Source organism: Mesocricetus auratus, unplaced genomic scaffold (genome assembly GCF_017639785.1).
Source record: "Mesocricetus auratus isolate SY011 unplaced genomic scaffold, BCM_Maur_2.0 Super-Scaffold_100007, whole genome shotgun sequence".
NCBI lineage: Eukaryota > Metazoa > Chordata > Mammalia > Rodentia > Cricetidae > Mesocricetus > Mesocricetus auratus.
In genome coordinates, this window is record NW_024429191.1 from 96956380 (window position 1) to 96980938 (window position 24559).

The 24559-nt window shown below is 51.9% G+C and overlaps 1 protein-coding gene and 1 long non-coding RNA gene across 10 annotated transcripts in view; one reads left to right on the forward strand and one right to left on the reverse strand.

The window, feature by feature from the left end:
- Slc38a10 (solute carrier family 38 member 10) overlaps positions 1-22653 on the reverse strand; it is a 52648-nt gene extending 29995 nt beyond the window's left edge. For 5 of the 9 annotated variants that reach the window (XM_013113316.3, XM_005069824.3, XM_005069823.3 and 2 more), the window contains exons 1-9: positions 22277-22649; positions 18190-18307; positions 12186-12231; positions 11259-11352; positions 9691-9834; positions 8636-8760; positions 5471-5573; positions 3592-3774; positions 343-454 (exon numbers count right to left, since the gene is read on the reverse strand). In XM_013113316.3, the coding sequence (XP_012968770.1) occupies positions 343-454; positions 3592-3774; positions 5471-5573; positions 8636-8760; positions 9691-9834; positions 11259-11352; positions 12186-12231; positions 18190-18307; positions 22277-22375 (1024 nt within the window). In that variant the 5' untranslated portion in view covers positions 22376-22649. Of the gene's footprint in view, positions 1-342; positions 455-3591; positions 3775-5470; positions 5574-5683; positions 5760-8635; positions 8761-9690; positions 9835-11258; positions 11353-12185; positions 12232-18189; positions 18308-22276 lie in introns of those variants that run through there. The other 4 variants (XM_040750166.1, XM_005069822.3, XM_021227017.2 and 1 more) reach the window with 3 other exon arrangements.
- Positions 22654-22840: 187 nt separating this feature from the next.
- Positions 22841-23967, forward strand: LOC110340863. Its single transcript, XR_002382691.2, has 2 exons — positions 22841-23444; positions 23551-23967. It is a non-coding gene; the product is annotated as an uncharacterized LOC110340863 (long non-coding RNA).
- The last annotated feature ends 592 nt before the right edge of the window (positions 23968-24559 follow it).

A 24559-nucleotide genomic window follows, 5' to 3' on the forward strand; every position in this document is an offset into this window, starting at 1 on the left:
CTGTGAGTTCGAGGCCGGGCTCCGAAACAATACAGAGAAACCCTGTCTCGTAAAAAAAAAAAAAAAAAAAAAATGTGTGAAAAAGGCTACGACGTGCTGGCTGGCGAAAGCCATCACTCCTGTGTTTGGCGACAGCGAGCTACAAGGAATAGGTATGACCTGAACTTTCTAGGCAGTTTTTAGGATACCAGAGAGAATGGCATGAGACTTTGGGAATGACTGTAGCTAAAAGCTGAGCATAGGCCAGGGACATCTCTGGGTCCCCCACCCAACAAGAATGAGGGAAAACTAAAGGCAGAAAAGAGGGAGCAGGGCCATGCACCGCAGGGGCTGCCCACTTACCGTTGGGGATCATGATCCCGCCAACCATGGTTCCAAACACCACCGAGAGGGTGAGGACTTTAAACCGGAGTGGAGGCATGTAGCCTCCTGCAGCAAAGGTCCCATCTTTCTGCTACATGAAAGAAAACACAAACAACCAGTTACGAAATGACTACTTCCCAGTGGCACAAAGCCACACCGGGCTCTGCCAAGCAAGCCTATCTCTGCATGAGTCTAGGCAGGAGCTCACCTGGCAGGTGAGTGTTCCAGCCTAATCAGATTTGGCTGAGCAGCTTTAATGGAAGCCCACAGAATGCCAAGGAGCCATAAGCTTTACTCCAGGTGTGGGCTGTACATCTTACAACTCGGCTGGCACACGGGAAGGATTGACCGTAATGATCATTCCTGGGTTAGGAACAACCGAACCTTCCAGAACTAGAGCATCAAAGAGGTCTAGTTTCATAAGAGACATTAATGCGGGTGAACTGAGGTCACTGGAACGGGAACCTTTTGCTGAATAGGGACGATGGTCTGTCCATAACCCAGGAATCCTGGTCATAGCACTGCAAGTTGGCCAAGAAATTCTCTAAAGGAGGAAGTGGTAACATGTATGTGGACAGGCAGAAAAGCCATCAACAGGAGAACATCGACAGGAGGGGATGAGCAACAGGTAGAGATGCTGAGGGTTTCCATGGATACACAGACAGGCCCCAGTAAATCTACTGAAACAGAGGAAAGGGAAGGGATCCTTTCTTTCCTTCCTTCCTACCTTTCTTCCTTTCTTCCTTCCTTCCCTCCCTCCCTCCCTCCCTCTCTCTCTCCCTCCCTCCCCTCTCTCTCTCTTTGGTTTTTCCAAAACAGGGTTTCTCTGTGTAGTCCTGGCTGTCCTGGAACTCGCTCTGTAGAGCAGGCTGGCCTTGAACTCAGAGACCCTCCTGCCTCTGCCTCCCAAGTGCTGGGACTAAAGGCATGCGCCACCTGGTGGTAAACTTTCTTAATGCTTCGCTTTGCTCCATTATTGATATTTAACTTTACAACAGAGCTAGACACCAGCACTTGGGAAACAGAGGCAGGCAGGTCTCTGTGAGTTCAAGACCAGTTTGGTCTAGACAGTGAAGGCCAGACCAGCTAAGGCTACATAGTAAGACACCCCCCCTTCTCTCTCTCTCTCTCACACACACACACACACACACACACACACACTCTTACACTTTGCAGAAGAGAGGGCACGGTGTGCAAGAAGCACCAACACTGCTTTACCCTGAAGCACACGCACACAAGCTCACATGGAGCATCGAGGGCGAGTCTCAGCACCCACAACGGTGGTACAGCATGAACCAGGGTGGGGTAGGGTGAACCTGTGGCCATAGAGCTGGTCTCACCTTTGCCCCTTGTGGTAGTGTGAATGTAACTGACCCTCATAAGCTCATAGGGAGTGGCACTATTAGGAGGCATGGCTTTGCTGGAGCAGGCATGGCCTTGTTGGAGGGAGTGTGTCACTGTGGAAGTAGGCTTTGAGGTTTCCTGTCCTCAAAATACCACCCAGAGTCTCAGACCATTTCCTGTTATCTTCTGATCAAAATGTAGCCAGCACCATGTCTGCCTGCACACCACCACGCTCCCCACCATGATGATAATGAACTGAACCTCTGAACTGTAAGCCACCACCTCAACTAAATGTTTTCCTTTATAAGAGTTGGCATGGTCCGAGGCCAGGCTGGACCGACAGCCTCCAAAACAATACAGAGAAACCCTGTCTCGTAAAACCAAAAAAAAAAAAAAAAAAAAAAAGTTGCCAAACGCAAGGAACAAAGTCCTAAATCCTACTTTGCATGGCATCCAGGTACAGACACGAGCAGAGGTAGACCAAGAGCTAGCTGTGTGTGAGAAGCACTCGGCCTTTGGCACTGGGCCTCGACTGACACAGACAACCGCAGTGCCACGACGGGAGCAGACAGGGACTCTATACTCTGGGACCACTACTGCTGCTTCCCTTCCCTAAGTGCTTGAGTGACCTTGTATTCCTGGGAAGGGAAGGGGAAGGGAAAGGGAAGGGGAGAGGAAAGGGAAGGGAAGGGAAGGGAAGGGGAAGGGAAGGGGAGGGGAATGGGAAGGGAAAGGGAAGGGGAGAGGAAAGGGAAGGGAAGGGGAACGGGAAGGGAAGGGAAGGGGAAGGGAAGGGGAGGGGGAAGGGAAGGGGAAGGGGAAGGGGAAGGGGAACAGGAAGGGAAGGGAAGGGAAAGGGGAAGGGGAAGGGAAAGGGGAAGGGGAGGGGAATGGGAAGGGGAAGGGAAGGGGAAGGGGAAAGGGGAAGGGGAGGGAAAAGGGAAGGGAAGGAAAAAGGGAAGGGAAAGGGGAAGGGAAGGGGAGGGGAGGGGAATGGGAAGGGGAAGGGGAAGGGAAAAGGGAAGGGGAAGGGAAGGGGAAGGGAAGGGGAAGGGAAAAGGGAAGGGGAAGGGAAGGGGAAGGGAAGGGAAGGGGAAGGGAAAGGGAAAGGGAAAGGGGAAGAGGAAGGGAAGAGGAAGGGAAGGGAAGGGAAGGGAAGGGAAGGGAAGGGAAGGGAAGGGAAGGGAAGGGAAGGGAAGGGAAGGGAAGGGAAGGGAAGGGAAGGGAAGGGAAGGGAAGGACGATCTCTATCAAAAACTTCCTGGCAGGGCCAACAAGAAAGGCTCAGCAGGTAAAGGTGCCTGTCACCTGAGTTTGATCCCTGGAACCCGCACGGTGACAGAAAAGAACTGGGCCGCACCAGTTTAAATCTGACCTATGTTCACACACCATGACATGTAAGCCCCACTACCTCAGCAAATGAAGAAAAAATTTAATTACAAACAGTGACAAAAACTACTTCATTTCAGCTGGGCAAGGTGGTACACATATGTGATCCTAGGACTCAGAGGACGGTGCTACAAGAGAGAACCCTGAGTTCAAGGCCAGCCTGGAAAACACAGCAGATCCCCCACAAGATAACCCGAGACTTCATTTCACCTACAGTCTGTGTGGGCCAGCAGGATGGCTCAGCAGGGAAGCACATCTGCCACACAAGCCAGACAATCTGGGTTTAACCCCTGAACCCACAACAGAAGGAGAGAGTCCACCTCTAAATGTTGTTCTCTGACTTACACACACACACACACGCACACACACACACACACACACACACACACACTCTCTCTCTCTCTTAAAATTTGTTTATCGCTAATAACTAGGAAAAGCTCCACCTACCCCTGTCATGGAAACACAGAGCTAGCCCAAGAGAATGAAAGATCATACCTGCTGCTCAAACAGCAGTGTGTTCAAGGCCTGTCTGCATGGCAGAATCATCATGGGGAAGCCCACAGCCACAGACATCACGAAGCCCACTCGGATCATCTCTGTCACCAGGTTGGAGGGAAAGTGTATCAGCACATTGCCCGCAGTGGCATCAGTGAAGCTGACGTAGCCGAAAAACCCCACCTGTGAGAGGAGGTGAAAGAGCACTGCGGTCAGCTGTCTGTCCGTCCACCACCAGTCACTCTGCCTGTCTGGCTGTCTTTGTCCCACACTGGCCTCAGCGTACCTCCTCAAGGAAGCTGGCACAGACCCACCCTCGCAAGGACAAAAGCAGTCGTCAGCTCCTCAGTCTGGTGGACTGGTGAAGTGTAACTTCAACAGAACCATCAGTGAGGCAGACATGGAGTTGCCTGTATGAACCGAAGATTCTAGAATGCCTCCAAGCCCTTCAGAGGAGACACTTTTCTTTTTCTTTTTCTTTTTTTTTCCAGACAGGGTTTCTTTTTGTAGCCCTGGCTGTCCTGAACTCACTCTGTAGACCAAGCTGGCCTCAAACTTATGCAAATCTGCCTGCCTCTGCCTGACTCAGATGAGCCCCTCTTAATCTGGTTCAAACCCAGTCAGGAGCTGGTGCAGGGGCACAGGCCGGTGACCCAGTTTCCGGGAGGCAAAGACAGGAGGATGGAGAGAGTTCTAGGCCAGCCAAACTGGGACACACAGTGTGACCCTGCCTCCAAAACCAAACAAATAAAACTAGTCAAACAGTTGTAGGGTGGAGAGGATGGAAGAAAACCCAGGACTCGATGATGCTCCAATGACCACTCGGGACGACGGACGCCAAGGAGTGGACAGGAGCTGAGCCACACCCCAACCTGTTACACCCTCATTTCAGGCAGCATCTTCCCCTCCATGGTTCTGGGGTCGTGTATGCAAGGCAAGCTCTCTCCCAACTAGGCTACTTTCCTAGCCCTGTATTCTTATTTAAAGACAACTAATAGAAGCCAGATGTGATATAATCCCGGCTCTTGGGAGGAGGAGGCAGGAGGATCATGAGTTCAAGGCCTAAGCTACATATCGAGTTTCAGGACAGTTTTGGCTCCACAATGAGAACCTGTTTCAAATAAAGAAGGAAGGGATGGGGGGGAGCGTGCGCAAACGGTAAGTATAAAAAGAAGAGGAGCCAGGCGGTGGTGGTACATGCTTTTAGTCCCAGCACTCAGGAGTTCAAAGCCAGTCTGGTCTACAGAGGGAGTTTCACAACAGCCAGGCCTACACAGAGAAAGCCTGTCTTTGGGGAGGGGGTGAGAGACTACTACACACGTTCACAATGCTTGTGGATGGGGTATTCTTTCACACTGGCGTCTCATGCACCCCAATTTCTCTAAACTGGAACGCCCATCTGCAGAGAGTTAACAAGGCCACAGAGAGGGGAGGCAGGGCCCCCAGTTAGAGCCATCTGGAACCAAGCTCTTCAGACTCGATAATGTCTACACAACTGGGCATGGCGGTGCTCACCTATAATCCCAGCACCTGAGAGGCAAAAGCAGGAGGGTTACCCCAAGTTTGAGACTATTCACATCTACACAGCAAGTTTCAGGCCAGCCAGGAATACAAAGTGAGACCCTCTCTTAAAAATTGAGAAACGATACAACAGGACCCAGGGCAAAGGTAGCTCGAGGGTACCCAGGCCTGGAATGCCTGGGGTGGCGGAACTGAGCTGCTCTGGGTCACCTACAGACACTGGCATGGAAAAGGTCAGAGCCAATGGTATATCTGGGACCCCGACAGAGGGACACTAAAGGTCACATGGGGTCTGGAGAGCAAGAGGCAGTGTGCTGTGCTAGTGGGCGTCAAGGAGAAGGTGTGGAACAGCTCCTACCATGACGTAGAAGGCGGTGACCACGTTGAGGGAGGAGGCAAATATGGAACTCATGGTCTTCACCGATGGTTCATCCAGGCTGTCATAGGTAGGCAGGACCTGGCTGTGTAAAGACAATCGAGTCACACGACTCCAGACAAGGAGACTCCAGAGCCTCACCCGCCCCTCCTGACAACTCCTAGGACCTCTACCAAAATGGCCCAGGGAACAAACCTCTGGCACTCCCCACGACATTCTCCACAGACCATGATCTATGGTGCCAAGGACCGCAGCTGGGTGACACTATGGACGGCAGCACTGTGGTAAGACCCTAACAGGCTCCATGGAGACTCCTTTACAATTAGCACTGTGCGGGGACGTGCAGACTGGGCAGAGGATGGAAGCAGATCTGAGTAAGGCACAAACAGGAAGCCGACGCAGCGCCACTGCCCAGGGACGGGAAAGTTAAACAAACACGTCTGGCTGGCTGCAGCCAGCTCAGCACCACCAACAGACACAAAGGTGAGCGCAGACAAGGAGGCAGCCTGCACACAGTCCCCAGCTCACAGCCTCCTTCTCACCAGTGTGATGAGAGAACTGGCTTCTGTCCTAGGCCTGGTGCCAAGAGTGTGCGGCTGCTGGACAGGTGGGAGGGACCCAAGTCGCCGGCAGGACAGGGTTATGACAACCTCACGAAGGCTCTCTGAAAACAGCATGATCTGAGGACTTGGGACAGAAACCCCAACTGAGGAGAATATGCAGGACCTGAACACCTGCGAGGCGTGGGGATCGAGACTAAAGAGAGGGGAAAAGAGGAGAAGAGGGAGCTGCATTTGAGATGGTGCAGGTGAGGACATCCGGTAAGGGACTAAACTAGAGCGGGAGGGAAACCTGGTAGCCACCCTCGAGTACTTCCCAGGTGGCTATCGCCTTCCAGGACAAAATCAGAGTACTAAGTAAGGAAGCTAGACTAGGAACAGCCATGCAAATGGGTGTTTGTATGTGTGCAACCGCACGCATGTGCATGCTGGAAATCAGCAACCAATAGACAGATCAGCACACGGATCAATGAAGCCATGCCCAAAAATGTCTTTAAAAAGTTCAAGAAAACCAGGGGCGGTGGTGGCGCACACCTTTAATCCCAGCACTCGGGAGGCAGAAGCAGGAGGATCTCTGTGAGTTCAAGGCCAACCTGGTCTACAGAGCGAGTTCCAGGACAGGCTCTAAAAGCTACACAGAGAAACCCTGTCTCGAAAAACAACAACAAAGTTCAAGAAAAACAAAGAGACACACTACGTTGATAAAAAAGCAGGCAGGGATAAGTGGGAGGGTTTGGCAAAGCAAAGCTGCAATCCCTGTCGACCCTATGGGTACAGGTCAACCTCAGCACAAGAGGCCACCACAGAAGCCAGCTGGGAGGAAACAAGGCAGCCACACCCTACACAGCTTCAGTGTCCCTACACATAGCAGGAGCCCGGGCCCAGGCTGACTAGGACTCTAGTTGGAGCAGGAGGCCCACGTTGAGGGGAATCTGAGCGAGATACGCGTGCACATACACAAACACACGTGTGCACATACAGGCGAGGAAGGGCACTGCGGGCGCTGTGAAGAGGTGGGGTGTGCAGCGGACACAGCGACAAGGCTGAGCCACAGGCTCCCAGCAGCCCCCTCTGCCCCGCCCTCCCCACTGCCCCCGCCCCGCCCTCCCCAACCCTCTGCCCCGCCCTCCCCACTGCCCCCGCCCCGCCCTCCCCAACCCTCTGCCCCGCCCTCCCCACTGCCCCCGCCCCGCCCTCCCCAACCCTCTGCCCCGCCCTCCCCACCCCACTTCAGAGAGCAGCATCACAACTCTTGGGGTGCCCTCACTCCCCCTAGGCTAAAGGTGACATCCCCAGGTGCGCTCTCTTCCATGGAGGCTTTCTGTGTTCCGCGTGGCCAAGATTCATTTACTACGAAGTAAGATCAAAGGGGTCAGACGATGACAGCAAGAACTATATATACCAGGCACAAAGTTAGGAGGCTGGCCGCCATCCCAGTCAGGACAGGCCACCGAGGGAAGAAGAACTCTTGTCACCTCACCTGGCCAACATTCCAGTGCTTACAGCCTGGAGACAGACAGCATGTGACCGACATGGAGGAGGGGGGTATGAACATTTATGGCCCCCAGGTCCTCATGCCGGGGAGAAGAAACCTGCACTTAGACGGTGGCACGCTTCCACCCTTCAGGAACCAGCAGTCTGCTCTGAGACCCAACCCACAGATGAGCACTGCCTGCTAGGTGGCTCCCGCCAAAGAAGCCCAGCCGCAGGCTCGTTTCTTTAAAAGCAAACATGCAGGCAGAACGGACAAATGGTAACTAGGTACGCTGCACAAGAATGTAACTTCTGTCACCGAGGATAATGGGGACATTAAACAGCGAGGCTGGAGCACGTTCTGGTGGAGACAGGGCTGCCAAGAGGGAGCCGGTAAGTGGGAAATGACGATTTGGAACTCGCATGTGGGTGTAAACACAGCAGTGTGAGCAAATTCTCTCTGTCACACTAGTTTACGATTGGCACAATCCATGCCCACTGACACCACAGGAGGGGGGCTCCTCTGCCAGCCCCCCAACACACATGCCAATGGTCTTTTCCTACTGATGTCAGAGTTATGCTCACTGTTCCCACCCGGGCATGCATCGCAGGCTCCTGCCACCCTGATGGAGAAGGCACCGCTGCTGCGATGGTGAGGCAGCCCGTTCCTGTTCACAGAGCCCCGCATGCCAGAGAGCCCGCCTGCACACACAAGCCTCAGAGACATCCTAGCAGCAGTTTGAACTCAATGTTTGTGCAACTTCTTTTCAAATATTCTCAGACAAACAGCTAGAGCCTGGCAGAGCACTCGGGACTCTGCACATTCAGATGGCTGGGCTACTGCTGCACCCCTCGGCCAACTCTCCTCTCACGGGATCTGGAAACGTGGGTGCCCTTGCCAGTTAGTCCCAGCGATAGTTCACTTCCAGGTTAGCACAGAACTATCCCCCCTCAGCCCAGAGGGGACAGGCCACACTGGAACAAGCCATCATCCCTCAGCGGCCAGGATCAAGCAACTCAAGAAACAAGAAAAGCAGGGCTCTCAGCCCCACACGGCCTCACTTCACTCCCCACCCCTCCGCACACACACCCCTTCCACCTCAACAGTACTTACGACTGACAGGCAAAGGACATGCCAAAGATGGGGACGCAGCGGAAAACACCCTCCCAGCGGATATAGCTGACGTGCTGCAGCCACTGCCCACTGAAGAGGCCATGCTTAAGGGAGGACAGCACAATCTGCAGAGAGGAGAAAGGAGGGCACAGGGTCAGGGGTCAGGGTGTAGCTGCGACCACGGGACACCGTGCCTCACAGGAGGCACACAGCTCTTCTCCACGTCTGAGATGGCTTACTCCTGTAGCCTGGGGCTGTTTGAAGGGGCAGGGACCCCAGCTTGCCTGTGTCCCTGGGCCCTGGCTCATACTCAGGCCATACCTGGAGCTTCTTGAACACGACTGAGGGGTATACTGGCTCAGGGGGCTTTCTGCACACGACAGAGCAGCTCATGAGCAGGGGCCTCTTGGTGGAGACAGAAGCGAACCCTCAGTCACCATCCCAGTCCCGATGTCAGTCCCCTGATGTGGCATGCCCTTCCTTTCCCCACCCTGGCCCAGTCATCTTTCAGGAGCTCGGCCACTGAGGATGTGGCTACCTGAGTAAGGACCTAACTGTCACTGGGCTGGGCCTCAGAAAGCTGAGGGGCACTGGAGGGACACTGGCAATAGGAAACCTGCAGCCTAGACTGTACTCGCCTCCTGTCAGGACACGTGGCCCTGCTCTTCCCTAGCCAGGGAAAGTGAACCCTAAGGGGTCAGCAGGGTCAGGCACCATGGTGGCATCATGCACCAGGTTACATGTTCTACGTGAAAGATATTCCCATTAAACACACAGCCACTACAGTTGTGTTTTCCACAGCCTTGGTAAAGGGGCGATGTTCTCAGAGCCCCTCATCCTGCTGTTGAGCTGCCATACCTCTGATGCTCACTGGGCAGACATACATATTGCCTTCATGACACTGCAGTAACTCTACCCCACGTGTAAGACTCAGAGCCACCTTCCCCTATGCCCCACAAGGTGGCTGATGGCTACCCCAGACTCAGGCATGAACTCTTACAGTCATGGGGGGACTCAGCCACCGCAACCCCCTTAACAGTGCTTGTGGCGCTCACCACAAACATGAAGACGGTGTAGAAGAGGAGCGCCATGGCGCTGAAGGACTGGATGGAGGCCATCATGTTCCTCTGCAGGCTGAGCGGGAGCACGATGCACAGGGACACTGTGAAGAGCAGGAACACTCGGAAGCTGTTGGTCACCTGGAAGGGAACCCAGAATCCCCACAGTCTGCAGCCTGGGCTTATTCACTGCCAAGGCTCAGCTTACAGTGTGGCCAGGACAGGAGCCACTGCAGGCTGGGGAGCACTGGGGGGCCTTAAACAGAAGGTGGGGGGAGGAGGTCAAGCTGGCATGTTCACTCTGAAAGCTCCCCTCCTGGCAGCTGTGCCACGTGGATCAAAATACTAAACAGCTCTGGCACTGGTGTGGCCCTGCCAGGCTCCACAATGAGACAAGTCTGGAAGAAAAAGGTCAGCTACCCCTTGCTACACAGGGAAGGAATGTGGCAAGACTGGGTAGGCCCCGTCCTGCTCTGGGCATACCCTGCACAGCTAGCGCTGGGGGTGGTAGAAGGAACTACCACTTCTCCACACATCTCAGAGCCAACTCTGCTGCAGAAGGAAAACCTGATCCAGATAATTCGTCACAGAACTCCAGACTGGCATCTACTAGCAAGCTAAGGTCTGGGGATATCTACCATCCAACTCACTGCAGCCAGCACTCTGACTTCCTGCATCCTTCTTCAGAGCTGACAGCACGGGTGGAAGCCAAGAGCTCTGCCGAAACCCTTGAAAGCTTCTACTCCCCAGCTACAGACACTGCTTATCTAAAACAACCCCGCTGCCGAGCAGGGGAGCACAGCACATGACAGGGGAAGAGGACAGGCAGGCTCTGCGCATGCGGGCCTACTGAGTGTAAGACACACGCAAGGCTCCAGAGGCCGATACCGCCCGTCCTGCGAGGCTCTCAGAACTGCAGGCAAGATGCCTGGCCCTGGCACAGGGCAGTAGGCTTTGAGAAAGGACCCGAGTACCTGGGTGAGGGGCTGACCCACAGGGAGAGTGGGAGACGGAAAGCTACATGGGAAGGAGGCGCCTGCAGAACACAGGCCGGAGCCAGGCTCACATCACAGGACCCTGACTGGGAAGCTCTCCAGCACCGTGCAAGCCCCACACTTTGTATTCCTGAGTAGGGCCACCCCTCAGCTGCCGTCTTTACAAACTGCAACCCATTTCTACCCGTCTGATAAACAGACATGAAGGACTCTTCACAGAAAAGGCCCTCCAGGGCCATGTGCGCACCCTCCCTAGCCAGGCACTGGCTACGGCTCTGTTCCCCAGGAGAGGAAGGCTGTGTGGGGCCCTTAAGGGACAGGGAGTGGCAGGTCTGGAGGATGCGCAGAGCTGAGTCACAGGCCTGATTATCAGCGCCCTTGCACCTCCCTCAGCGGCGTGAAGACCCAGCTGCCTGCCTCAGTGCACTGGTCAGCAGCCACACGAGGACCTGGCCTCTTTTGCCTTTTGATGGGCAGCACTGGAAGACTGAGGCCTCTGGTTTAAGGAGAGGAGACCCTGGGCGGCAACCACAAGCATTAAAACAGACCAGACATTTAACACTGCCTTACCCGTAATCCTAACAGCGGAGCAAAGAAGTTGGAGCCCAAGTCACCAATCACGACGTAGAAGGCAATGCAGGTCCCCAGCATCAGCCCGATCATGCTGTGAAGATGGAAACCAGGCTTTGGAATCAGATTTGAAAGAAAGTACTACTTTGTGACCAGAACACTGCACCTTTGCAAGATGTAAGGCTCAAGAGCTCCCAGTCTGACACCCAGGGCCAAAGCCAGTCCCTGGGCTGTGCTGGCACGACACTGCCAGAAAAGTGGCTGAGCGAGAGACAGGTTTTCATGTCCACACTCACAGGACTGGATGTCTGGGGGCTCTCTCCACTGCATTTGGGGTGAATACTGAGCCACACTTAACGATTCTCTGTGGGGTGTCATATTTTCCTTCCAAAAGAGCCTCAGAAATTCTTTCAGGTGCAACAAAAACTCAGTGATATTAGACAAGTTAAAGGAATAATCAACTGCTTCCAAAAAAAAAAAAATTTTCTTCTGTTTTTACAACTCCCTGATTTAGAAGCCTAAAAGTAATTTCCTGGCAATTTTTTTCAACTCATAAAATTTTACTCTCAGTGAAAACAAAGTGACATTTCAGTTTAGTGCCTCTCTTCTGCAGTAGAGTTGGGGATACAGTTTGAACAACAGCCCTGAGATGAACTATACCAAGAGAACTGATTTACTGTGCTCCCCAAGTTTCCCATTCTCATGCACTAGGCCCCAGCAAGACTCAGATGAGGCTTTCAGCTTTGACAACTGTCATCGTAAGGGAGCAGCGCACTGACGTCCAGCTATTCGCTAAGTAACTCTCCAGAAGCACTGCACAAGCTACAAGCCAATCCACGTGAAGTGCATCGCTCCTGCCCCAACAGGCTCCCACGCCCGCACTGCTGCAGGAAGGAGGGCGGGGCCCAGCAAGGCTACACTGCTTACCTGGTCTCCACCAGCATCTTCCCAGCCTTGCCGTAGGCGTGGAATGCTAGGAAAGAGAAGAGAACTAAGCTCAATCCAACAGTGAGAAAAAACGTCAGTAAAAAGTGAACGGCAGTTTGCCATGCCTGTTGCTAGAAGTTCCATGGATAAGGAAACAGTTTAAAACTCTGGTCCCTAGACTTTCTTCAGACCTACCATCCTCACATGAAACAGCGTGAAACAAGAGCGAAGCAAGGGAAACACGGGCAGGGGTTCTCGTTGCTTCATATGAGATTGTAAGAGGGGAAAGGAAGCCAGGACCCTGTGATGCAGTAGAAGCCCATGCATCCTCCAGTAGGTCTGCTTGGGGCAGTAACAATACAGTAGAGACAGCCTCATCTGGGGCAGGGGGAGAGGCAGAACTAGAAGGGACCCAGTAGGTTCAAGCCCTGCCCAGAACCCAGTGTCCATGCCCTGCACCACAGGGATACAGCCGAGGAGGATGTCTTTTTTATCCTTTGATTGTGATTTTTCAGAACAAAGCAGAATCTGTGCGAGCATGGCGCTCTGGGGAAGGAAGGACAGCCAGTAAAGAACCCTGACAGAGGCAAGCATGCATGGCCACAGCAGTGTCCTACCAGGAAAGGGGTCTCTCTGTCTGTCACTCCTAACCCAAAACTATTTCCAGCAGATGGGAAATTAAAAGCTGACTCAACAAGGCCCTTCACAGGACCTTTACAGTTATCCGGTCACCCAGAGTTTCCCCCATACTCCAGCCAGATGAGGGCAAAGGGAAGTCCTGGTCTACTGGGAGCAGCCCAAGGCAGTGCATGTGACAGGATGGCCTCAGCCCTGTCACAGCCCCAGCTTCCTGCCCCTTGTTTCCTCCCTCACTCTGGGCCAGCAGCCCTCTGAGGTTGAAGAGCAGGAAACACACATCCACTGGGTATGAATGAACCAAACAAAATCCTTGTTATTTTTAACTGAGGAAGAGGCACAGAGTTGGCAAAGGCCAGACAGTTGGCATCAGCCTCAGCTTGGCCTGAGGAAAACAGACTTCGGCCTCCAGGGGTCACTCTGGCCTTTCCCAGACTCAGTTGGGAAAGGAACCTAGTATACCCCTCAAGTTCATCTAGCAAGGACTGGAACCCAGTTCAGAATGTTACCCAAAGTCTAGACTGAGAATTTCAAAAACCTAAAAGATCTCCAGAGGTGATGATATCCATAGCTGCCTGTCATGCTATCAAAGGCTCCAGGCCCTATGCCAGAACACTCAGTAGGAGAAACAGAGGGCCTAAGCCCTGACCCATTCCAACCGCTACTCATTCCTTCTTACCCTCTAAAAGGAAAGTGTGCCTACTGCACACTTCAAATACAGAATACCCTGGCCTAGAAAATGCCAGAATACACATGCCTGCAGACATGGGAAAGTGAAGGTCATCAGCTAGCTGAAAGGCCAGCAGGGACTAGTGCTTTCTTCTCCCAGATCACTCTCAAAAGAGTCCAGGCCAAGACCAGGCTTCCTGCCCACCTGTCTATCCCTGTCTTCCCTGAGCCCTGAGAAATAGGACCAGAGGACAACAGGCAGAAATGACTCCACCCTCCACCTGCCCGCAACAGCAAGGCAAGAAAGGAGAGCTATTCAATACGGGACACAGAGGAGGCAGGGGAGAGAATGGGGCTTGTGACCGGGCAATACGAGGCAAGGAAGGCTGGCCAGAGACTTCAGCTGAGCCACTCCTGGAGGTGTAGAAGGAACTGCCCTGGGATTCCCCCCTGCAGCATGGGCACAGGGCCAGCAGAACTGGGCAGGTGCATACTAAACATAATAAACACTGTTAACTCCAGGAGGCTGGGACAGCATAAAAAACACGTGTCAGAGAGCGCCACTTCAGAGCCCTGTTCACCAAACCAAGCGGCAGGTACACAGGCCACACAGCTCAAGGACGTGCAAAAAGAGGCATTCGGCCAGCATGTCCCTGCAGGCGTGCTCTAGGCCCATGAAGAGCGAGAGGCACACTGACCGTGAGCCACGGTGACACAGAACCAGTAGCTTCCACCACTCACAGCTGAACAGTCAGAGGCCAGGGGGTCACACAGTCTCCGATGCTAGAGAAGGTGGCTTCCATCTCAGAGCACACACTCCTAGGGCAGGGTCAGAAGAGTTCCCCAAGAGCCACTAGCATTTCTGTGTACCGTCTATTACGGTTAGCTGTGTTTTTTGTTTGTTTGTTTTTGTCAACTTGACACAAATCTAGACGTATCTAGAAGACAGACTCTCATCTGAGAAAATGCCTCCCTCAGATTTCCTGCAGTATGTCTGTAGGGCATCTTCTTAATGACTAATGTGGGAGGACCCAGCTCACTGTGGGTGGCGACACACCTGGACAGGTGGTCCTGACGTGTGTGAGAAAGCAGTGAGCGAGACATGAAGAGACTCTCTCTGTGGTCTCTGCTTCAGTCCCTGCCCTGCCTTCCCTCAAGGACAGACTGTCACCTGAAGAGCTGTAAGACGAAACAAACCCTTTCCTCCCCAGGCTGATTTGGCCACGGTGCTTTATTGTGCACTAGCAACCCTAACTAATGCACCTTCTGAAATGAAATGAGGTTTAAAAGGCCATGCAAAATACAAACAAAGCAAACTGGTGCCCAAATTCACCAACGACCCCCACTGTGCCCTGCTGGGGGGGGGGATATTCTTTCTCCAGAACTGGGGGGAGGTCTGTCAGGTAAGAGAGGCCACTGCCACAGCTGGTGACACTGTTAAAGAGTTAGTGCAAAGTAGCCAATGTGAGAAAAGGGTCCCCAGACTCCCATGGACCACACATGGTAAGCAGGCTCCTTGCTGAAGACATGACTTCTTCCATGGCCTCCAGGTGAGGACATGGGCTACCTGCACATGTCACCTACAGAGCCCCGATGCCCATGACCCAGAATCCCCTCATGCATTCACAGACACAGCCATCTGTCAGGTCTGCTATACCTTGAGGGAATGTGGGGCTCACCTCTGAGCATCCCATGGGCTCCAGCACAAGTACACAGTGAGTCTTGGCCCATCAAGAAGATGAAGGGAAGCCAGGCGGTGGTGGCACACGCCTTTAGTCCCGGCACTGGGGAAGTGGACGCAGGAGGATCTTTGTGAGTTTGAGACCAGCCTAGTCTACAAGAGCTAGTTCCAGGACAGCCTCCAAAGCCACAGGGAAACCCTGTCTCGAAAAAACCAAAACAACAACAAAAAAAGAGGATGAAGGGCAAGGGAGAAAGGCAGGTGTCTGTCCAGCTACAGAGGAGGGAGGGCGGGCTCCACACTACATTCAGGGTCAACCCATAGCAGCAGGTGGCACAGGAGACTCCTCTGTACTGCTCTGGCTTCCATACAGCCAGTCACCATACCTTGTAGACAAAAGAAAACCGGTGCTGCCCTGACTGTCTGGGGACCCGAGAGACTCGGATTCGGGGAAATCAGGATTCCAAGAAATTATCTAGGGGTTCGGAAAGCTCTGGGTACCTGGAAAACTGAAGGCCCAGAAGACGACTGGGGGCCCAGGAGAGTAAGAGTCTAAAAGACTCTCTGGAGTCCCACACAACTAAGCCACCTTGTTTAGGGTCCAGGAAGTGGTGGCACACACCTTTATCCCAGCACTTGTGAGGCAGAGACAGGAAGATCTCTGAGTTCAAGGCCAGCCTGGTGTACAGAATGAGTTCCAGGGCAGTTAGGACTACACAGAGAAGCCCTGTCTCAAAAAAAAAAAAAAAAAAAAAAAAAAAAAACAGAAAAAAAGCATAAGCTAAGACTACTGGCAATTTGGGATTTGTTGTTCCCAGTGAGTTACCACATTCAGTTTGGGCTGGAGCCCCAGGCAGCCAGCATTCAGAGGGGTCCATTCAACAATTTTCTTTCCATCTCTCATGTCTGGACAAACCGGTTTGACTTCTCAGGGGCTGTTGAAGAGTAACTGACTAGCCAGTCTTCTATGAGAAGCCGTGGCTTCACCAGGCAGTGGTGGTGCACACCTCTGAACCCAGCGCTCGGGAGGAAGAGGCAGGCGGATCTCTGCGAGTTCAAGGCCAGCCTGGTCTACAGAGTGAGTTCCAGGATAGCCAGGCTACACAGAGAAGCCCTGTCTCTGAAAACAAAAAGGCCAAACCCTGAAAAGAACTAGAGGGAACAGAACTGCAACCAACAGTCTGGGGGGGGGGGAAGACCCACCCTTTGGGTAGATGGGCACTGAAGACTTTCCACCGTGGAGTTCCAGGAGTTGGAGATGCTCCTTCAAGCAACTCCTGGGAAGGCTTCACAGTACTAGGAGTTAGAGGCAGGAAGTCAGCAGAGGGCTGTCGGAACAGCAACCCTACTGGACTTGAAGGGCAAGTATGTACATCTGTACAAAAGAGGCATGAGGGCAAGGACGGGAAAGAAGGAGGCTCTATCTCCTTCATCGAAGGTCAGTTCTGAAGCAGGTGATTTTGCTTCTTTGTTTTGTTTTGTGGACTGAGTATCTATGTAGCCCTGGCTGTTCTGGAACTCACTCTGTCAATCAGGCTGCCCTTGAATTCAACATATCCACCTGTCTCTGCGTCCCAAGTGCTGGGACTAAAGGTGTGCGCCACTAAGCTTTTTTTTTTTTTGAACAGTGTTATTAATTGCATGTTTTTAAAAACTATTTTATTCAGCACTCAAAAAGCAGAGGCAAGTAGATCTCTGTGAGTTCTAGGACAGTCTGATCTACATAGCATGTTCTAAGCGAGGCATACCTACACAGTGAAACTTTGTCTCAAAACAACAACAATGTGTGTTCGCATATTATATGTAATTTTATTTATTATCATGTGTGCATATGTGCCCGTGCGCATTAGTGCCACACTGTGGATGTGTAGATCAAAAGACAACTTTGTGTAGTTGGTTCTCTCCTTCTACAAGTATCACCCGTATGTGGGTTTCAGGAATTGAACTCAAACTGCAAGGTTTGTGCAGTCACTCACTGTACTATCTTAGCAATCCTTGTTTTTTGTTTTTTTTTTTTGAGGTAGTTTCTTGTAGCCTAAGCTGGCCTCAGATTTGCTATGGCCTTGAACGTCTTATCCCCCTACCTTATCCTTCCAAGTGCTAGGATTATAGACAGGCACCAACACACTTACCTTGTATTAAAATTAATTATTTAAAAAAAAGCTGTGTGTGGTGGTGCACACTTTTAATCCCAGCACTTGGGAGGTAGAGGCAGGAGGATCTCTGTGAGTTTGAGCCAAATGATCTACATAGTGAGTTCCAGGACAGCCAACCCCCCCCAAAAAAAAACATTGCTCAAAACAAAAACAAACAAACAAACAAAAACCCAATGATGGGAAATGTTCTTCTGTGTATGTTTCTCTTATTGGTTGATGAATAAAAGACTAATTGGCTGATTGGCCAGACAGGAAGTGATGTAGCTGGGCAGAATAAGGATATAAGTAGGGACAAACAGGAAATCGCTCTCCTCTCTGTGGAGATACTGAGCAGTCACCATGTGAGCTGCCAAAGGAGTTAGAGGTCCAGACCTTTCTCCAGTAAGATAAGACCACATGGAAATACATAGATTAGTACTAATGGGTTAATAATTAAGACAGAGCTAGCCAATAAGAAACCCTACCACTGGCCAACAGTTTTATAATTAATATAAGTTTTTGAGTGTTCATTTTTGGCAAGGCGGCTGCGGAACTGGGCGGGATATCCTGTAACACCCCCAAACCCAGGGGCTGGAGAGATGGCTCAGGGGTTAAGAGCACTGATTGATCTTCTAGAGGACCCAGGTTCAACTCCCAGCACCCCCATGGTAGCTCACAACTGTCTGTAACTCCAGTTCCAGGGGGCGCAAAACCCATGGCAAAACACTAATGCATATTTAAAAATAAAAATGAACAAGAAATAGAAGGCGAAATAGAAAACAAGAGGAAACAGACTTCCCCAGAACCCGCCCCCAAGCAAGAGCATCAGACTTCTTGGGAAGGGGCTGTCAGCTTTGCCAGCACTCTGAAAGTCGGGTCTTACCCAGGCCAGCGTAGGTTCTCCTCTTGCTCAGGCTGGCCGACTTCACCAAGAACATGCACGACTGGTGAGTCATCCATGAGCAGAAGACCAAGAGCAGGGTTCCCAGGAGGATGCCACACTGCAGGATGGAGAGAAAAGGACACATTTACAAAACCAGACCTTCTCAAGCCTCCATCTCATACATCCATAGCTCTGGGGCTCATGCAGGCCCTCACTGCTCCATCTGTATCATCGATGGGAGGCCCTGACCTCCTGTGGAGGACATCTGAAAACAATGTTTCCCTAAAACAGAAGCAGGAACACTGAGTGTTGTTTTAAAGGGGCTTTGTTAGTCCTAGGTCTCCTGCGTGATACCATCAGCTAGCACCCCACGCTCCCTACAGCACTCACCCCTCACCCGGCATCCTTAGCTACCTTTCTCCGTAGCCCTGTGTGGAAACATGGTCTACAAGGATTAGGAGTCTTGTGTGCCTTCCTTATAAACAGATGCTGACCACGTGATCCTGCGACTACTCTTAGGTCTTTCCCCCAACAGAAATGTCTAAGCACAAACCTATATATTTACAGTGGGTTTGGCCATAACCCCTGGGGTGATATTTCTGTTTATGATATAACAAATAAAGTTTGCCTGAAGATCAGAGTGCAAAGCTAGCCACACTAGTTAGCCATAGAGGCCAGGCAATGGTGGCACACACCTTTAATCCTAGCACTTGGGAGACAGAGGCAGACAGATCTCTTGTTAGTTCAAAGCCACCTTGAGCTACACTGATCCAGTCTATAAGAGAAACAGAACTCACACAAAGGGTCTCAGCACCTGGGATCCCAGGGCTTTAATCCCAGTGCAAAAAGAGAAAAATATAAGGCGGGAAGAGACAGGAGTTCAGGCATTCCGAGGTTTGGTGGGGAGGAGTGCTCGATGTATCACCCCTTCAGTCTGGGCACTGGTGAAGGTGAAAACTCTCTAGTGGTTGGCTACCTTACTTCTCTGATCTTCAGCTTTAACCCCAATATCTGTCTCTGAGTTTTTATTACTTGTGCTACAAACCACCAAGCAAGAAAGCAACACAATGGCCTCCAACAGTGACTAGAAAAAACTGTAGTTCAACCATGCAAAGAGTATTATTCAACACTCAGGTTTAGAACCCCCAACCCTCCAATGGCATGAATGTACCATGCTGTAGGAAAGAAGGGACCATGAAGGTAACACACTGTGTGTTTCCACGTGCATGAGAAAGACTAATAGTGGGGCCAGGCAACATGTCAAACGGCTGAGGGAGAGAGAGTTGTTGATTTCAGAGGAGCAGAGGTGATCTTCTGGGATAACAGATGTCCTGACCACAGTAGCAACACAACTGTATACATATACCAAAACCCAAGGAACCACACTCTAAAACAGGTGCATTTTATTTCAAGAAAACTGCCCCCCCCATAGCTCTGACATTTAAGGCATCAGTGGATTGGGCTAGGCATGAGGGTTAACAATCTTATTCCCAATACTCAAAAGACAAAGGCATGTGAATCTCTGTGGGGGTTCAAGACCATCCTGGTCTACATAGCAAATTCCAGGCCAGCCAGGCCTATATAGTGAGGTCCAGTTACGAGAAAAAAAAAAGGTGGTGGCGCACACCTTTAATCCCAGCACTGGGGAGGCAGAGGCAGGCAATCTCTGTGAGTTTGAGGCCAGCCTGGTCTACAGAGCAAGTGTCTGGTCTACAGAGCAAGTTCCAGCACAGTCAGGGCTACACAGAGATCCACTGCCTCAACATTAATGGTTTGAGGATGTAGCTCCGCAGTAGAATGCTTGCCTTGGATTAGAGCATCAGCTCTACAAAAGACTCTAAAAGATAAAAATAAACAAAACAAAATACTAGCACCACTAGACCAGTTCAATCTGCTACTGAAAGGGGAACTGGGAGGAAGATCATGGGAGCTTCCTGTACTTTCTACTCAGTTGGCCATGAAGCTAAAACTGCTAAAAATAAACAAATATATCAACATAGAAAACAAAACCACACGATAACATCAAACTCGGGGTTGGAGAGACAGCTCAGAGGTTAAGAGCATTGGCTGCTCTTCCAGAGGACCTGAATTCAATTCCCAGCAACCACATGGTGGCTCACAACCATCTGTATTGAGATTCGGTGCCACCCTCTGGCATGTAGGGATACATGCAAACAGAACACCATATACTTAATAAATAAATAAAATCTTTTATTTAAAAAAAAAGGACGTTTACAAAAACAAATATCAAACTCTCACCAGAATGGTTCAAAGGCCCATGACACTGAACACTGCAGAGGACACCTGCGCTAACAGGTTCCCCATGCCCCAGTCCCCTCAGATCCCTAGAGTAGGATCTATCTGTCGTGTGTATCCCAAAGGAACACAGACGTGGTCTACACACAGCATGGGATATCACCCAGAAGCTGATTCCCACCATGACCCCACCTCCTCCAGGTCAAACCAAGCCACGAAGCCCCTGGCACCAAGCCAGCAGTAGGTGGTAGTCTCCTGGTGAGCAGGAGCGCCTGGTAAGCGTGCCAGCATTATAGATTCAATTCCTCAGTGTACCGTAAGGCACTGTATGTGTACGCCATCTTCTACATGCTGAGTTACAATAAGATGTTTCTCTTGTTTAAACTGCCAGAGTCACTGACCAAACTAGCACTACACCCAAAGTTTCTTCGTGGTAATGCCTGCTAAACGTTACACACACCCCAAGACTCTACTGAATCAGGTGGCTCTGCCCCAGGGTCCCTGGAGGAGGCTGACAGGTTTTAGGCACATGCTGTGACTGCTTCCAGTCTGGCTTGCACACTGGGCTCCCTCCCAAGCAGATCTCTAGCAGAGGCCTAGCAACCCGTGCACAGCAATGTTCCGATCTCAATCCCCTGAGCCCAGACACCCATCTTCCCGGGCATCTATAACAGAGCCCAGGGAAGGGTCACACTTGACAGCAAAGATGCCAGGGTTCACTAAGAGATTCAAGCCAGCCAAGACTCCCTGTCCCAGGATGCAGTTCTGCTGACAGGCAAGTTGCCATGGACACCGGGACACGTGGACACTCCAGAAACACCCAGAAGTGACTGACTCAACACTGGGGTTCGCAACACAGATGTCACCCCAAAGGGTCTAGCTCTGTCCTTCCGCCCGCATACATCAACCACTTCGGACCCCCGCACAGGAACCTAGATGCATTCTCAACCAGGATAGTAGGCGGAGGAGCAGAAATTCCCTGATCAAAAAGCTTTTTTTTTCTATTTTACCCAGCAGCTGTGAAATATAAAACATGCAAGGTGGTTTTCAATCTACTGCTAAATTATCAACAGCCCACTTTCACCTCCAAACGTCTGTTACAGATTGATTTCCCACCTCACCTCTTGGGTGTCAACGGGCAGACGCCTTTGCCCTGAGGCCCCACTGTCTCAACAGCAAACGTGGCATGAACCAGTGAGCGGCTAAGGGACAGGAAAGCAGCCTTCGCTTCCTTCGTTTAACAGTCATTACCCAATTTGATGTTTCCATCGGCTTCCGCAGCTCGCTGGTACATCCAACAGAGCCACGTAGATGACGGCCATCTTTCCTTCACATGGCATCTTCTCGACGTTGGAAGGACATCAAACTTGTGTGTGTGTGTGTGTGTGTGTGTGTGTGTGTGTGTGTGTGTGTGTGTATGCCTGTTGTTTTTTTGTTTGTTTTTCCCAACCGGGGTGGTGTTAACGCGCAGACCGGACCCAACGTCACAAAGTTTTTGTGCAACCCCAGCTCTTAGAAGTAAAAACCTAGAGAACGCCTTAAATCACCTTCATGAAGCCCCTGCTGGAAAGCCGGAGCTGAGCCGTGCAGTAACAACAGCACGAACAACAACAACAACAAAACTACTATCAATCCGCTCGTTTCTCTTGCCCTGCGCCCTTCCGTGGGGGTGTTTTGTTCGTGGGCACACACGGAGCGCGCAGATTCCGACGACCACGGGCTGCCAGGACAGGACGCTGCCCGGGAGCCTCTTGCCTGCCGGCCCGGGCTCGCACACCCTTCCCACCAGCCGGACGCTTGACACGGACGCTCCCCGCGCCCCTCGACTCACCTGCTTGAAGCAGAAAGGCATGGTGAGGACGCTGACCCCCACGATGCTGTTGACGACGTTCGTGACCAGCCCCCATTTGGAGGTGGAGGCGGCGGTCATTTTTTGAGGGTCTTGGGGGGGCCGGGACGGCGCGACCCTAGCTAAAACCCTAAACCTCCGGAGCGAGGAGGAGCCCCGCGGACAGGAGTCGCCGAGTTCAGCCTCCAGACCCCGCCGGGCTACGCAGCTGCCTCACAGCCATGGTTCCCGGTTCCCGCCTCCAACCTCGCGCGAGCGCAGCGGAGAGAGACCCGGAAGAGCCGCAGGCAGCGCCAGCAGCAGTAAGCGACACCTCAGCTCCGCTCCACTGCCTCCGGGACCCAAACTTCCGCCTTCCAAGGCGTACGGAAGCCAGGAAGTGACGGTGTCAGGGGGCGGGACGGGGCGGGACGCCAGCCAACAAGGAGCGGGTGGGTCTGTACGGAGGGGGCGTGGCTTGGGTGGGAGCCCTGAGGCGGGGCGAGGAGGAACCCTAGCCAATAAGAGGTATGCGGGGGCGGGGCGGGGCGGAGGGAAGCTGTAGGTGGGGTCGGAAGCGGGACGGGGTTCCACACGTCTGTGTTCCGGGTTCCACGCTCGGCTCGTGAACTCTTCGGCTCCTTCCCCGGAGCCTGGGCCCGCCGGAGGACGTGTGACTTTCCGGGTACAGCCACTAGCTGGGAGGACAGGAGAGAAACGGGTGAGAAGTGGGATCTTGAGGGTAGGTTCTGCGAACGAATCTCCGGGACCCCTTAGAGGTTCAGAGACTCCGCCAAAGTCAAGACAGCTGGGTACCCAAAGCAGCAGGAAGAAATAATCTACTCCCTTGATTAATACGGTGATAATTGCCCCTGGGGAGTGGAAGGTCGAACACATGAGCGGATTGTTGGCACCTGTCAGTGACTGTGGCGAACGAACGCCCGGGGGACCTGAGGTCTGAGAAAGACCCCACCTTGATCCTGATTCCGTGCATGCGAGGAGGAACTGCAAGCCGCTTCAAGAGGCCATCCTAGAAAACAAGCTTGAGGCTCTTCTTGCAAGAGCATGCATCTCAGGCCAGGAGCAAATTCTTCAAGCTTCAGGCAAAGCAGCCTCTGGGTGCACAGCTGTGCTCCCCTCAGATGGGAGAGGATAAACAGGAAAAACCAAGGTAAAGAGTAATTGACTACAAATAAATGTCTGCACTCATTGTTTGTAAGTGAACAAAGGCTGTTGTACTCGTCTCCTTAATGTGTGGATGTTGGAGTTTGTCTCAGGTAACCGCCTAGAAGCAGAACTGCAGTTTTCGTGCCTCCGACCTGACTCAGTCTTGCCCAGCTGCTCTTCAAAATCACTAGAAGGCTCCTGACTGACATCAAAAGAGGTCAGACTTCTGTTAGGAGTTGGGTAGGCACTACCTGTCTTCCTCGGTAGCCCGGGAGCAGAGAGGGTGCTTGCCCTGCATGCTCTCTGTCTGAGGTTTGATCCCAGCTCTACAATTAAGTTCAACACTGAAATGGACGGCCTCGTGAATGGCCGCCTCAGGAATGGCCTCCTCGGGAGAGTCGTATGCCTCTCAGACGTTACAGTCTGTCACAACTCTTCAGTGCTCTCCATTGCAGCTCAGACACTACCATGAGTAACGTGTGAACAAGTGGGTGGGTATTCCAATAAAACTTTATTTATAAAAACAAGAGCTTGCTCAACCTGGCCTAAGGGCTCCCAGCTGTATATTGTCCCCAACATTTGTCATCATCACTTTGGCCAGTCGGATGAATCAAACAAGAGTCCTGGTGGGCTTTGAGTCTCTCCTTTCTAATCATGAATGAGGTTAATCATCTATTCGTAATTTTGCCATCCATTCATTGTTTTTGGTGAAAAGCATGCTTTTTTTTTCCTTTTTAGCAATTTGTTCTCTGGAATTTTGAGTTCTTTTTGTGTGCCTGATAACTAACCCCCCTGTGGCCCTCTGTTTCTGTCTGTCTGCTGTCTCCCAACATCACATTAGGTTTTCATTGTTGCTGCAACAAAGCATCACAAATTCACTAACTGGGGGGCTGGGGAGATGGGCTCAGTGAGTAAAAGCACTTGCCTCTGGTTAGAGGACCAGAGTTTGGATCCCTGGGCTCTGCCTGTAATCCCAACCCTCTGGCAACAGAGACAGGAGATCCCCAGAACAAGATAGCTTGTTAGAATAACCAAACCAGAAAACTCTGGGTTCAACTAAGGCTGTCACTCACCATAAAAAGCAAAGAGAAGGAAGACAGCTGATATTAACCACTGGCA